The sequence below is a fragment of the Ixodes scapularis genome, unplaced genomic scaffold, assembly GCF_016920785.2.
Source record: "Ixodes scapularis isolate PalLabHiFi unplaced genomic scaffold, ASM1692078v2 PGA_scaffold12__126_contigs__length_90152505, whole genome shotgun sequence".
Lineage (NCBI taxonomy): Eukaryota > Metazoa > Arthropoda > Arachnida > Ixodida > Ixodidae > Ixodes > Ixodes scapularis.
Window position 1 is genome coordinate 40,314,637 of NW_024609838.1, and position 15,891 is coordinate 40,330,527.

At 44.8% G+C, this 15,891-nt stretch overlaps 1 protein-coding gene across 7 annotated transcripts in view; it reads left to right on the top strand.

Moving 5' to 3' along the window:
- Window positions 1–15,891, top strand: part of LOC8043998 (catenin delta-2) — a 78,672-nt gene that overhangs the window by 35,148 nt on the left and 27,633 nt on the right. For 6 of the 7 annotated variants that reach the window (XM_040206901.3, XM_042289533.1, XM_042289535.1 and 3 more), the window contains 8 exons: window positions 1,355–1,399; window positions 2,685–2,865; window positions 6,250–6,430; window positions 8,492–8,839; window positions 9,447–9,725; window positions 12,767–12,911; window positions 14,177–14,297; window positions 15,401–15,517. In XM_040206901.3, the coding sequence (XP_040062835.3) occupies window positions 1,355–1,399; window positions 2,685–2,865; window positions 6,250–6,430; window positions 8,492–8,839; window positions 9,447–9,725; window positions 12,767–12,911; window positions 14,177–14,297; window positions 15,401–15,517 (1,417 nt within the window). The remainder of the gene's footprint in view (window positions 1–1,354; window positions 1,400–2,684; window positions 2,866–6,249; window positions 6,431–8,491; window positions 8,840–9,446; window positions 9,726–12,766; window positions 12,912–14,176; window positions 14,298–15,400; window positions 15,518–15,891) is intronic. The other variant, XM_042289534.1, reaches the window with a different exon arrangement.

A 15,891-nucleotide genomic window follows, 5' to 3' on the forward strand; every position in this document is an offset into this window, starting at 1 on the left:
GGTTCGGTTCAAATAAACTGCACTCTCCAAAGTACACAAAACTAATAGCAAAGTCTAGAGGTAACTGAAGGTGGTAGGTTTGAATATGTTATGGGACATGATTGCATTGAAGGGCTTTCTTTGTGGATGGCTTTATATGGTGCAGTTTGAATGGTGAGGAGTCCACTGCAGTTGATGCTGATACAGTCGAATCTCGTTAATTCAAACTCGAGGGGGACCGAAAATTTGTTTGAATAAAACAAAGTTTGAATTACCGGGAGTTCTCTCCCATAGAGACGCATAGGATGGGACCTGCGTGTTAGTTCGAATTATCCGCAAGTTTGAATTAAGAGAGTTTGAATTAACAAGATTAGACTGTATCTTTCATCATTATCCTTCGATTCAAAGAAATCATTATTAGTTCAGATTTTTTCTACTTATTAGAAATATACATCACTTCTCCCTGACTTCTGTGCCCTTGAGCAAGTGCCAAGAGAGAGCAGACAGCAGCAAGTGCTGACATTTCTGTGACAGTTTATGCCTATCATAAATTGTGCCGTCTGACAACCCAGTTGGTTGCCAACCTAGATGCCCCACTGCTTCTCATTTTAGAGAGGTCGCGGTGGCGTTTTAGCCTGTCAGGTTTTGCCAACATTGGTTGGCAGTCAAGGCAGATTGCTGTTTGTCAGTAGTAGGTGGCCAGGACGTTTGTTCACCTTGGAGCATTTGCAGTATAGGTAGTGTTTGAGAAGCATGAAGAAGTGTATCACTTAGCATGGTGTTTTCTTAGAGTTGTGTAACAGTTATTTTGAAGTCTGACATTCGTATGGTTCATCAAGTTAGTGAGGGTCACATATAAGCTGCAGACAAAAGTAGTGAGCATGCTTGAGGTAGTGTCACTTATTTCTGGACTGTTTTGTAGGATGGCTGAGAATTCTTATCATCCCCATTGTGACAAGGTATTTCATATCATTGCATGTTCAAATGAGCAAACCATTGAGCTGTATGATATACATTGAAAATTGGAAAGAAATTGGGAAGAGCAGCAGTGGTGCTAAACTTGGATTCTTATTATCAGAGTAGTACGTACCAACCAACACCATCACTGACTGCAATGTCATTTTAACATTTCCCAATATCTCGTGGTATCATACAGCTAGTAGTTTATTTGCTCGTTTCAACCCCAGTATTCTAGTAACCCTTCCAGAAATGGAACATCTTTCGATGGAAGATTTGTGCTGAAGACTTGCTCTCATAATCAGTTTCTTGGGCTCAGGTTATGCTTTAGCTGTGCAATTCTGTGGGTTGAGTGAATGATGCAGAAGGGTTTATAAGAGTGGAGCGTGCATTCAACTTTGGTTTCCACTCCACATAGGCGCTACTATCCTGATCAGACAACCACAGAGTATCACCGTTACATGTAAGTTCATGTGAAGGCAAAAATTCGACATTGTACCCGTGTGCCTTCTTGTGTGCGTGCGTGTGCAGGTTTTGAGTGTTAAACCGACTACAGTCTTTCAGCATGTGCGTCCCACTAGTGCTGGTCTTTGCTCGGCTTTTGTGCATGGCAAGTGGTCATGTTCCAACGGGATTGTTTATTTGCTGCTTGCCTTGTATGAGCATGTTAGTTTGAGTAGGTGTAGCTAATACTATTGTTCTAACCTGGCATGTGTAGCATGGTTTACATTGTAGCATCTTTTGTTGTGTAATATGAGATCTGTTTCTTCATGCAACCCTCTGAAACCATCCTTTTTTCTCTACTCCTAATGTTCTGCATTTGAACAGGAATGCTCGAATGTTGTAGTTTTGTTTGCTTGCATAGGATCAGGAGTTATTTATTTGGATAATTTCTGCCTGTCTCGTTTTGTTTCATACACATGTGAGCTTTCCTGTATGAAACTGTTTTGTGTGGGCTACAACAAAACATGGTCTTCACACGTTTGTTGCCTTGATAGCCAAGCTATTCAAGCTACCTCTGTCACCTGAACCGTCAGTACTCGTTTAGAAGTTTGCTTTGTTGATAAGCTTGGCTTTATTTGCAACCTGTCTTTCTATCCTGTGTCAGCTGGTAATGTGCCAGCCCATGGATTCCTTGTGATCGTCAAGTTGGCATGTTTTTTCTCACCCCAACATTTTCCATAGCTTGTTGTTTACTGGTCTTTGGTAAATGGAAATTCTTTACACTTTATATATCTAGAGCTCACACTAAATGTGGGATATTGTGACCCTAAGAGCTTTGCTGGATTTTTCGTTGTAGCGTCCTTGAGGTCTGCAACATAAACTCCTAAAAACTGAATTTCTATCTCACATTTGCATTGACTGTGATTGACTGCTCTACGACCGCCTGTGATGGCTTACGGCACAGTAAAATGGAAATGTGTGAATTAGCCTTAATGTACACATAACCGGTGTATAATCCTGCTAGAGGATACTACATCCAGTTTTTCTTGTTATCATTATGTTCGGCATCCAGATCGCTTCATGTACTGAAGATTTTTTTTTTTTTTACACTTTATGTAATTACAATAATAGTTTATATATCTCATCTGGTCTCACTCGCTACCACTATTATTGTTGTCACAAAGACTAGGGTTTGGCCCGTGCAGACCCTCCTTCGCTTTGCGTTCATGCACAGCATCGTGAGTTTTTCTGGCACCAATTGGTGCGGCCGTGATGCAGTGTCTGCCCGTCCCTCGTGTTCCCAGGCAAGATGGCAGCTCCCCGCAAGTGCAGGAGTCATACTCTATGAACTACCACACGACGACATCCACCAACGGACACCAGGTCGGAGACGGGGAGCACTCGCCAAACTCCTCCAAGATGGTGCTACCCAGCGAGAACACTCAGCTGGTCAGCCGTACAACGCAGCAGACCAAGACGCAACAGGTGCGCCTGCATATTTTTGCAGCCTCGAGTTGATGATTGTCGACGTGGGTGGGCAAGGCAAGCGGTTGAGGTTGTATGGCACACCTAACCAACTGCACAGTACTAAACAGGAGTAGCAATCAAATCATGAGAGAGATTATCGAAACCAAATATATAGAACGGCTAAGCAACCAATGTGTTAGTGCCCCGTCTCTAACTTTGTCCGGAAAGGAGTTATATTACTCAGCCACGAGTTCAAGGAGACAGAAGCAGAGACTTTGAATTGTTTCTTCTAACAGGTAAAAAACAAAAAAATTAACGACAACAAAAAAAAAAAAGCAGTTGTTAGTGTTCTGTGAGTGCCCCCCTTTTTGTGCATTTTTGTGCAAATTTGTGCATCTGCTTTTGTGTGCTTTAAGGTCGGAGGTACATAAACAACCAACTTGCCCAAGGTGCAGTCTTAACAATAAGCGGGGTAGGCAGCTGCTAGGGCAGCAATTTTGAATGTTGGAACTTGAAAGTGGCTAAGGTTTTTTCACCCCTAAACTGCTGATGCTCTAGTCAAAATTCCATAGGAAATTTTGGCTGCCCTAGGCAAAGACTGCTTAAGACATCTGTGCCATGCTAGGCAAAAGCTGCTTAAAGCCCGACCTACAAAAAGTGTTTCCACAAGGCAGGAAAGTCTTCCTCACCACCCTTCCTATTCCTCCTCTCTCACTGCTATCTTGACAGCAGGGGGACTCCTTTTGTTACTGCGTCTTGGAGCCGGACAAGCCGGCATAAACTCTGCCGTCAAGATAGCTGTGGGAGAGGGGAAAAAAGAAGGGTGGTGAGGCGAATTTTCCTACCTTGCGAAAAATTATTTTGTGCGTCGACACAATTTTTGAACCACTTGTCTGATTTAAATTATATTTACAGGGCTTGTTTCTGTGGATGTTGACAACATTTCTGCCAATTTTTGTTAACCTGGGTGAAGTACGAAAAAAATTGCAAATATGCAAAGACGGAATGGCCGTGTCTGCGTAGGAAAATTATCGTTTTGAAATTACTTATAAATTTGTCGTTTTCATGTGTTACATTGCATTAGGACAGTTCAGAGCAGATAACTATGGAGCTATATTTCTATATTATACCATCTTTCACGACAAAAAAGCCACATAAACACAAATACAGTTTTTTAGATTTCCATCCTTTGTCCAAACTTTTAGTTCTTGAGCATGAAAAATGACAAAATAAAAAATACAAGCTCATAGTTATCTTCCCCTTAAAATTTCACCCCAGAAAAATTCATAAAAATGGATCCAAGTTGCATAATAACAAAATGATAGTTTTCCTGAAGTGAAATTTATGCCAAAAAGTGGAATGGAGAAAAATATGTTCAAAGTGCTCCAACCTCTGCCTTTTCTTTAGCATCAGTGGACCGAAAATAATTTATAAAAAATTAACTATGCAGTGTAAACTAATGAAACTTCCTGGGAATACTCTCTAGATGTTGGCGGATGTAAATATGACATTTTCCAAAATCAACTTTTTTTTTGCAGAAATTGTTTTTTTTTTTGGGGGTAGTGTCCCCCCTTAAGACATTTCTCAGGGTATCTAGCGACCGGGAATTGTCAGGAAAATTTTAATTACCGGGAGAAATCAGGGAATTGTCAGGAATATTGTCAAAAAGCGAGCCCAGTCAGGGGAAATGAGCCAGAAACGTCATCAAGAGCCCTGAGCAAACACTTGAGGACTTGGGGCAGAAAAATAGGCGATAAATTCTGCTTAAAGCGGAGCGCGGGCTCTGCTCACCCGATGTAGAGTGTGCTACCCGATGCAAAGGGAACAGCCGCCACATCCAGTCTAAATCTTGGATTGGATTGGATTGAGGGCACAACACTAGGCTAGATTCAGTTAGAGCTTTAGATTCAGTGACAAATGGGAAAGCCGCAGACCCCAATCCAATCTCAGCATTAAGCTGAAAGTATCCGAAAGTGTGCATCTGGCGGCAATGCGCCTTGCTGCCATTCGGTTATTGACGTGAGTGGTTGAGCGTCGTGTTTTCATTTTGTTTCCGGAAGTGGCCTCTTCACCGACGATGTCGGCAGCAAGAAAGTGCTCGTTTAATCCGGACTGGACGAACCCGAATATTTCGGAATATGCAAATTGGATTAAGCCTGTGCAAAATGCTCCTCACTCTGCTCAATGCTTTGTGTTGTAATGGTCTTATATATTTAACCGCCTCAGTGGTCAGGGAATTTCACCTGAAATTATCAGGAAAAACGTGGAAAAGTCAGGAAATTTCAAAATAATAATTTGCTAACACCCTGATTTCTGCTAGCCTAGGCAAGAACTAACACTTCTGCCACCCAGAGAGAAACTACTTAGGACATTTCGGCCATCTTCGGCAAAATCTGCTTGGGATATTTCTGCTAGCCTACGCAGTAACTACCATAAAATATTGAAGGTCCATGTCAAAGGATGATTCCATGGGATTTTGGAACCTAGCAAGCACCCATCCCCAGTTTTCCATGATAATGTCCAAACTTTGAGCGGGCGCTTGCTCGGTATTTTACAGTACTAGTGAATGACACTTCTAGCACTCAAGAGGGAGACTGCCTAGGATGTTTTGGCCACCCTAGGCAAAAACAGTTAAAAACATTTCTGCCATTCTAGGCAAAAACTGCCTAGACATCCTGCTAGCCTAAGCAGTAACTACTCATGACATTTCTGCCACTCTGGAGAGAAACTGCTTAGGATGTTTCGACCACACTAGGAAAAACAGCTTAGAACATTTCTGCCATTCTAGGCAAGAACTGCTTAGGACATTTCTGCTAGCCTAGGCAATAACTACTCACGACACTTCTACCACCCAAGAGAGAAACTGCCTAGGATGTTTTGGCCATTCTAGGCAAAACGAGTTTAGGACATTTCTGCCATTTAGGCAAGAACTGCTTAGGACATTTCTGCCAGCCTAGACAAGAACTACTCGTGCACTTCTCCCACCCTAGAAAAACTGCTTAGGGCATTTTGGCCATCTTAGACAAAAACTGCTTAGGACATTTCCACCACCCTAAATAAATGGCTGTCGTAAATGGAATACAGAAACATGTAAATATGCTGAAACGTTTCCTCCCCCCTTTCCTCAAAATTTTTGTCCAAATTACAACGGTTTTAGTCTCTTTAGCTTCCTTTTTCAATGAAGGGCAGCATGAAATTAGCGCTACGCACTAAGGATAGAGAACAGGAACATATTGGCTAGTCTGAGGTTGCGACGCTCTGGATTTCGAACGTTGTGTAGCTACTATTTGTGATGGCGCCCGTAACCAGACGAAACAAACCGCACCACATTTAAAACGCCCATAACTTGCAGAGATGCGCAGACCCCAACACCGTGCTGTGACATTTTGCTTTCTTTACCAGGTGAAGACGGTGACCAAGGTGGTGAAGACGAGGGAGGTCCGGCACGTGGGTCCGGACGGCCAACCCCTGGAGTACAACCCGTACGGGACCCACGGCATGCCCATGTCGGGGCCGGACTATGTCACCTACCCGTATTCCGGGCCCACCGACAACTCGCACGGCTACGGTACCTACGACTCTGGTGAGCTCGCAGCTGCCGCCGCAGAAAGAAGCACATCAAACTCTGTGCAATCTCCAAAACTGAAACCATAGACCATTTCACAGAGAGCTATCCGGGTGGTGCCATTTTGTTCGACTGCAGCGCCATCGAAGTACATCTGGGCATTTCAACGGAATCGTCGGGGTTAAAGATGGAAAGGGCACGCGCCGTTCTCATAGGTTTTCATCGTTTGGGAAGTTCCGGTGAGATCCACTGCTGGAAGTGCCCATACATGCAGTCTCGTTTCCCTCTCACCCTACTAGAGTGGTCTATAGGAAGTACCGCATTTACTCGCATAATGGACACACTACTCACGAACAAGGCTCTTGCGTCTGCTTTCCCCACAGAACAAGCATACAGCCAAACATCGCGTTTCACACAAGAAACGTGGCGAATGACAAGGTCCAAAACATGATTTTTGTAACAATCTGCACAGATGGCAGTTTTGCTCGAAGGCATCTCTGTTTCATAAATCGCGGCCATCTTTCTGTCGATCACAATGAGTGACTATCTGCATGAAGGCAAACCACAGGCTTCGTTATAAACACTGTGTCTATTACTCGAGTATAAAAGGGAATTCACATGTTGTCATCAGAACACGTTACGAAATACCATAGAATCTCCGTGTAGCTACCGTAAACACCGCAGGAGCACCTACTGTTAACATTTCCCAAACTTGGGAATTCTGAAAAATATACATTAAGCGTTGTGAAAGTGCCCATGTCTAGATTAACCCAGTTTTCAGTGAAAGTCAGGGGGGCACTCCCCTGGTATTTTACGGTAAGTTAGCTTTTGTTTTTGTAAAAATTATTTGCTATATTAGTAATATCAGTAGCTTAAATGCGGTAATCAACATTGCGAGCACTCCAACTTTGCTTCACTATATTCATACATTTGCTATATCACCTTTACTACAGGGTTGTGAGTTGTCCCTTTATCCCTATTTTGGCTATAATAGTCATTACTATAGGGAGATTCTGCCATGAAAGCAATCGTGGATCACATGCTTGATGAATCAGCATTAATTAAAGGGTCACTAAAGTTGTTTTTAAGGGGGGACACTGCCCAGAAGATATATATTTCTGCAAGAACAGTTGACTTTGAAAAATGACGTATTTACATCCACCTACATCTAGAGAGTATTACCAGAAAGTTTCATTTGTTTACGCTGCAGTTATTTTTTTATAAATTATTTTCGGTCCATCGATGTTAAAGAAAAGGTAGAGGTTTGGGCACTTTGAAGCTGTTTTTCTCTGTTCCACATTTGGCATAAATTTCACTTTTGGAAATCTATTGTTTGGTAATGGGACAAACAAAAAAAAAAAAACAGCTCATTGGGCAAAGCAATTGTGGCATTGTTTGTTTACTTTGTGGATGTCTTTTATAAAAGATGTTAAGATTTTATTGATGACATAAATGGCAAAAACTTTATTTGATTATTTAGCGCGATGTTAGCCTAAAATAAATCACTTTTTGGAAATTTTGTTTTCCGAGTTGCACTTTCCAGGCATTGTACTGCATATTTAGTGAAGAAAAATGTTGGGTATTACATTAGTTTTCTAACAATAGTTTTCCTAAACAGTGTCAGTGTGTTCCATATAGAAATTACTATAATTTCTTTTACAATGCATGTACACAGATAAAACTTAGCACTGCATTCTGCCTTGCAACCAACAGTATATACTGTAAATTTCATTCATATTACGCAAGAGGTTCAGAAGTTTACCCTTTGTCTAGTGTCCTCCCTTAAAATTGTCCTGTCATGCAGGAAGCTATCGCTTCATGCACGGCAGTCGGGACGACCAAGGGTGGACTGATTTCCGAATGTGTGCGATTCACGCGCTGGAAGTGATCACTTCAGATTGGCTGTCGCACACCCGACGGCGCCCTTTGGTTTTAACGCCAACTTGCAAAAAAAAAAGGGGCATGTCACAATCTTCAATTTTATTTTTTTTAGTATGCTTAGATTCTGTAGACTGAGTTATGACCATCTATTAGACGCTCTCAGGAACCACTTTAAAATGCTCCTTTAATATCCTCCAGGCGAACCGCCCAGCCCCGCCAGCCAGGTGGCCCCGCCCCACAGTGGCTACCCACAGGACTACGCGACGTACGGGTCATACCTCCGGGACTACGACTACGGAGGCTACCCGGGCCAGGCCCCGACCCCGCCCTCAGTGACCTCGGAGTCCCCGCTGCCGCCCCACGCTGTGCCCCAGGCAGCTACCTCACGGAGCATCATGTCCCCCCTCATGGTGGCGCCGGAGGGCTACAACCACGGGCACTCTGGATACGACGAGCTGGAGCCCGTGCCTCCGAGGGGCGGCACGGAATACGTGCAGGACCGCTACAGGAGCACGCCTTCCCCGGCACCGCACCCCGACCGCTATGGTGTGTTGACCCTTCGTTTGTCGGTAGATTGCTGCGGATACGGAATGCAATGTTGGTAGCTTGCCGCTAATTTGATTGGATTGGGGCAACTTAACCCTCCATGTTGGGCAATCACAGTGTAAATATGGGTACTGAATGCAGTGTTGGTAACTTGCTGCGAATGCGGATAGGGAATGTAATATTGATAGCTTCTTGCAAATATGACTACGCACCACAACATAGGTAGCTTTCTGTGAATACGGATCTGGAACACAATGTTGGTAGTTTACTGTGAAAAATGTATGTGTAATACGGTGTTGGTGACTTGCTTCAAATACAGATATGGAATATAATATTAGTAGCTCGTGAATATGAATCCGTGGGCTTACTGTGAATACAGATAAAGAATACAATGTTGGTAGCTTAGTATGAATACAAATATGGAATACAGTGTTGATTGCTTGCCGTGAATATGGATACAAAAAACACTGTTGGTATTTTGGTGAGAGCACAGATACGGAATGTTATGTCGGGCGATGCTGGACGCAAGCAGGTCTTTGAACGTAAAGGCACGAAACTTCTTCTCAAAGTGAGACCGAACGAATTCTGTAACGCGGCCCGCATGCAGCCACATACGGCTACCTGGGTCCCCCCGGCGCCACGTCTCCGGGCTACAGTCCCGGCTACGAGGGGGCCCCGCCGCCCCAGGGCTACCTCGACCGGAGGCCCAGCTACGACGAGCACCATCCCCCCGGGGGTCCCGGTGGGGCCAGGGCCGGCGTGCCCGGCATGGGACCCTACGGGGCGCCCCACGCTGTCTTCGAGGAAGAAGAGGGGGGCCCCGCGCCGTCCCTGGACGGTCCCCCTAGGCCTTACGGGGGCCCGCTCGATGGAACGGACCTCAGGGGTAAGCTCCTCAAAGCTTTGCGTTGCTTGGGTGCTTGTTTCGGCAGATGTGGTTACATTAGTTTTTCCTCTCAGTGTCCTCCCAGTTAGCAACTGTACTAAAACAATCGAATTGGCAATGGGGGGGTTTCCAGAGCTTTTTTTTTATGGCGACAGGTGTTTGGGAACCTCCCCTAGAAGTTGCATTGTCGTCCTTCGCAAAAACTTCTGGTGCCTCAGACATGCGTTGAAAATCAGCGAGCACATACTGGAGGCAAGGAGTTGGAAATAAAAACATTGAGCACTTGCTGGAGGCCAGGCAATCGGGAGAAATGCCCTGCAGTTCTCTGTTTAACAATGGCTGTAGTCATCTGTATATTTAGATACATTCAAAATTTTTTTTTTTTTTTATCTTCTCGGTTATTACACGCAAACTGCTGTAGCCGACACCCCATTGTGCCAGCGCAAGTGCACTACTATCCAAGCAGACAAACTTGCACGCCGTATGGCTAGACCTCGGAAAATTTGTGGCGGTTTCTAAGATTGCGGCTTTTAGTTATTGTGCGCTGAAGAGGCTTGTCCTAGGCCGAGTATGTATCAGGCACGGGAGTGGAATCGAGAAGGGAAGCAAAAATGGCACGAAAATTCCCAGAATTGTGCTCAGGAGGAGGCAAAGAAATGACAAGGATGCTACAATAAGCTCATTCGATTTACCGGCACCTTGTGCACTAGCTGCATTTGGTGTACAGCGCCATATTTGATCTACGAGTGCAGTCTAAAAACGCAACCGGAAGTACGGTTCTCTGCACTTTTCTGCACTGCGCTACAATTTTTTGCACTAGTGCAGGCTGGTGGAGGTAAATCGAATGAGCCCAATGATAGCAAATTATGCTAGTGCCACGCTGCTGTTGTTGCGACAGACGTTAGGCGATAGTGTAAATGCTCTTGAATTTTAAAGCCGTAGCTTTACAAGGCCAACCAACCTGAGGAACCACATAAGCATGAAATGTGTAGGTTGGTCGGTTCGTAACTGCTAAACGACTTTGGAAAAAACGAAAACCGGTGCCAAGGATCAAATCCCGGTAACCGGCGTGGAAGTTGAGTGCGCTGCTGACTGAGCTATGTACCCAGTAGGCAGGAACGGGAGGAGCAGAAGCAGGTGGTGTGAGAAAGCGTGCGGAGCAAAGAAGGGTGTATCGGGCAGGAAAGAGAGGACTAAAACAGGTGGTGTAGAATATGTGCACGGAATGAGGAGGAGTGGAAAGTGCAGGAAAGCACGCTTCCCCTCATTTGGTGTCGTAGAAAATTCAGAGCAAAGGCTTTGTATCTGGGCAGTGCTGAAGGGAAGCTTGTGCGGCGTCACAAAGAGACAGTGATGTGACCTAATCTGTTGCCATACAAAACCCTGCCCGAGGCAGCACCTGAACTAAGGGCACCACCCACCCCAGGCACTGAAAGACTAAAGTGCCGTTCACACACTTGCAACCGAGTACGACCGAGAGAGGCAAGACCGGTTTTTAAGGCTTTGCAAGGGGAAAGGACCAGGTGCGCTGCTGCAGAGCAGGTCCTACGCCATTGTAAGAGGCTTGAAAACCGGTCTTGTCTCTCAGTCGTACTCGGTTGCTAGTGTGTGAACGGCGCTTAAGGGGCACTGACACCCCAAAGGTTGTATTTTTTTTTATTGTCTAAAAAGATGCAAGTTGCAGTCATAAACATGCAAAAAAAAACGCATAGCGAAAAAAAAATTTTCTCGCGCGTGCACGCGCCTTTTTATTTTTGCCGTATGATTCTCCCGCCTCTCGCCTCCTCGCTTCTTTTGATTCATGACGTCAAGGATCATGAAATTTAGAAGCTTTGTAGGCGACATCTCTATAACATTTAATAACGGCAATCCTAAAATATGTTTTTTAACGCAATTGCGAACGCACTACGGCCATTCTTTTTGAAATACCAAAAATTGGGAGTTCGTTGTGGTGCCGCCTCCTGGATTTGTATCCTCCCACGGAAAACAGGCAACACCGCTCAAAACCGGTCCGCCAGCGCTCGCTGCGCTCGCTCCTTTCCTCCTCGTTTTGGGTCGCCATGGCAACAGCAGGGAGTCGTGAAAGAAAGTGGATTCTCAGGACTCCGCAATATTTGACGTCAACGCACCAGCGCGGATCGTGCGGGAACTTCGAATTCGGCATTTGGAAATTGTTTTTTTACTTAACAAATACTGAATTCCCAAGTTTCGAATATTAAGGGTAATGTACCGGCATCGTTTTCAATCGCTTCGGATAATTAAAAAAATATGATTTTGATGTGTCTGTGCCCCTTTAAAAGTGATCCTGCACTAGGCATTACCCACCCTATAAAGCTACCACATTTAAACATGTTTGGCAATATAACCAAACATGCAGCCAACTTTCTTTTTTTTTTTTTTTTTTTTTTCGTGTACTGTTATGTATTGGAGCTGTCTTCCCCAGAACATTGTAGTTACTCATGGCTCAGCCAAATTAGAGAAACTATTATTTGAAATCGCATTTTAGGTATAATGAAGTATTGTTTGTGTTTGTATACCTACCCTTTTGATATTTTTATTTTTTATGCACACTCCATTTCGTGACGTGGTACGGTACTTTTTTTATTTGTCACCAACCCCTTATGTAAAACTCCCTCCACAATTGTGTTTGTATAAATACCCTATTTTCCAGGGTATATTTCGCATTATTTTTATAAAAATTTTCGACGCTGCATTTTTGCAACGGTGCAACTTATAAGTAGGAACCTTAAAGGGCACTCGTGTGGATATTTAATGGGACTTATCTGCCAACTTTTCTTGTGAAAACGGCCGTCTATAGGGGGTGCGACCTGTAAAATGGTGCTACTCATAGACTGAAAGATATGTTAAATAGAAATACAACTCGGGTTTCCTAAACGGACGCTACCATGGGACCGTGCGGACAACAAATTTAATGTGATTGGGGTATCGTTAGATCGCCTTCTGTCACCAAAGTTGAGCCTGCATTATGGCCCGTCGTTTTGGCAGGGACTCAAAAATGATGCGTGTGGGCTTCCTTGCAGGTGGTGGCGACGTCCGGTGGCGTGACCCAGACCTTCACGAGGTGATAGAGTTCCTGGGACACCCCAACAGCGTGGTACGGGCCAATGCGGCCGCTTACCTCCAACACCTGTGCTACATGGACAACAGCATGAAACAGAAGACCAGGTGGGTTTCCTTGTGTGGATGGATGAAGGGACAGTTGGATGGATGGATGGATTGAGATTGATGGATGGATAGACGAACGGATGGATGAAATCATGAATGGTTCGATCAGTCGATAAATGGATGGATAGATCTGGCTCGCTCCATCGAATTTGGTGGTAGCTTGCAGCACCCGGCTTGTATGTATCATGAAGTTATTCCTACCCCTTTGGCACCCTTTTATGTCAGGTCTGAATGAATGAATGGATGGATAGATAGGGTTCAGTCCGTCTAATTGGATGGCTGCTTGCGCCACCTTGCCTGTATGTACAGTATCATGAGATTACCCCTACCCTTTTGTCGGCCTTTGATGTCAACTGGGAATGAATGAATGGATGAATAGATTAGGCTCAGTTCATCGAATTGGATGGCTAGTTGTGCCACCTTGCATGTGTGTATTGTGAAGTTACCCCTACCCCTTTGACACCCTCTGATAACAGCTGGGGCTTGTTGCTGTTGCCAGGATACATAATGACAGGGTTTGTGCAGGTCCTTGAAAACCCTCGAATTTGAAAACAGCCTTTTTCAGACCTTGAAAACCCTGGAATTTCTAGTGCTGCTTGAAAACATTTAAATTTTCCAATGATAGTTAGTTAGTTTGTTTTTCGTATATGGCACCATAAAACACATTTAGTGGATGTCCGTTAAGATCTTGGCCACAATGGTAGCAGTCCCGGTGGTTCTGGATACGGTCTCACCCCTCCGCCATCTGGAGATCTTGCCTCTCGTTCGCCTTGTTCTTTCGCGTACTGTTTGCTAGCTACTCGTGGCTTGCTTGTTCTGCGTCTGTTTTTGCGCTACACATGGTGGGCATAGTTTAAGTTGTGCACGATGCCCGGGAAGTGCAACTACAGACACCGAGGAAGCAGAAACAACAGGTGACGTCACCTACATTCTCGAGTCGAACAGTCTAGGGAAAACGGTGAATACGAAGACGCAAGAACTTCTAAACATCAACCAGGAAATCTAGGAAAAGCTGCAGTAGCTCTACCCTTTACTAGCACCTGTTTGGCCAATGCACCCTTTCCTATGTGTTGTGCAGTAAAGAAATTCTGAAAATATCTTTACATGCCCTTAAAAGTCCTTGAAGACCCTCGAATTATTTTTCTTTGAAGCCTGTACAAACTATGAGTGAAACCTCCCAATAAATGAAGATTGATATTGCGGAGATACTGACGTGGATTTGTATCTCTGAAGGCCGACTCCCTTCTGTCTTCGTGTGTGTGCAGGGCCCTGGGAGGCATTCCCCTGTTGATCGAACTCTTGAACCAAGAGATCCCCGAAATCCAGAGGAACGCCTGCGGTGCCCTCCGAAACCTCTCCTACGGGCGCCAGAACGACGAGAACAAGGTTCTTCCTTTTTGTTCATCTCCTCTCTCCCCTCTGCTTATTTTCTGCTTTTTATCAACTTCCTTTTCCTTACCCTTGGCAAAGAGCAGTGCGCTGTGCAGATTTTGCACTCTTATGAAACAAAAAGTGCGCTTTGGAAAGCACCACCATACTTGAAGTATGTTTCAAGCTTATTAATAAGATACTTGAAATATGCTTTGAGTGTGTACACTAGGGTGGCGATGCCATATTGGCCACACTCAATCTGACCTTACGACGAATTACGGACGGCGCTGCGAGTCGTCTGAGCCAATCCAGCGCCGGGAAAGCGCTAGGCCACACTTCTCATAATATACACTCAAGGTGTCCCAAGTAGATTGGGAAGAGAATTGAATTTATTGAATTTGAATTTACTGTGCATAATGTGCCCACAAACAGCTCGAGGCCTTTATAGTATGCACGTATTACAGTCATTGAAAAAACAGATACAAACAAGCAGTACATAATTTTGGAGAGGTAAAGGTATATAAAACCACATAAAACAACGACCACAGCTGTTTGTCAAGCGGCGAACGAGGCTCGTTTAAAAGTTACGAGTGGTGAAAACAAGTATAAATCGCTCCCGTTGAGAAAGGAGAATGCACATTTTATTTCGGTGCCCTTAGCAGACAATGACTGCGTATCTCTACTTGCGCGTTTAGTCATCCCAGAAGTAGAGTAAACAACGTGTGGCAGACGCGAGTACATCATCGTGTTCATTCTAATGTAGCATCCAGCTCATTGAGTTTGTCGAGCACAAATTGTAGGCAAAAGGCTGTCAAACGTTGACTATGAAGGCTCGTCGCACTCAAGAAGCTCCGCCCGAGTCACTCTTCCGCGCACTTGCGCAGAAAAAAGGCAAACCCGTATTCTTACCTTCGGCGTTCATACTCTATGGTCGCTGTGGGGGCGAGAACGGCAGGGCGGAGTTTGAGTTGGTACGCGTTCGGCGCGAAATTCTTACCTTTGGTAACATTCTGGCACCTCGTGAGCTTCAAGCCGCAGTCACCACGCTGCTCGGCCGTGCCATTCTCTGTCTGTGACTGTAGTGCAAGTCTGTTGTCCCGTCTTGGTGCGACTTGCAGAGAGCCATTCGGAACGCGGGGGGCATCCCTGCGTTGGTTCGTCTCCTGAGGAAGACCCCGGACAATGAAATTCGGGAGCTGGTCACGGGAGTGCTGTGGAACCTGTCTTCGTGTGAGGTGCGTGCAGATCGCTAGTTCCCCAAGAACGAACGACAGAGAAAACGGATACGGTAGAATTTCTCCATAGTGAATGCTGATGGAAGCATATGCTTCCATCAGCATTCAATTGTCTACACATAGTTAAGATACTGATATAGTGAAGGTTTTAAAGGAGAATCGGGCTCTAACAGAAGCTAACTCGGATTTCGTGTTTGTCCGTGGTGTATGTGCACATGGCGGGATCTGGCTCCATGTGATTTACGGTGCAAAGTTATGATGCTGCGTGCTGTCACAATGTTAATTGAATCTTGTGATGTTTAGGTGTCAAGTCGTATTGTAACGTGACATCACATTACACTATTCCAGGTGATGTATGTCACGTGATTAATCAG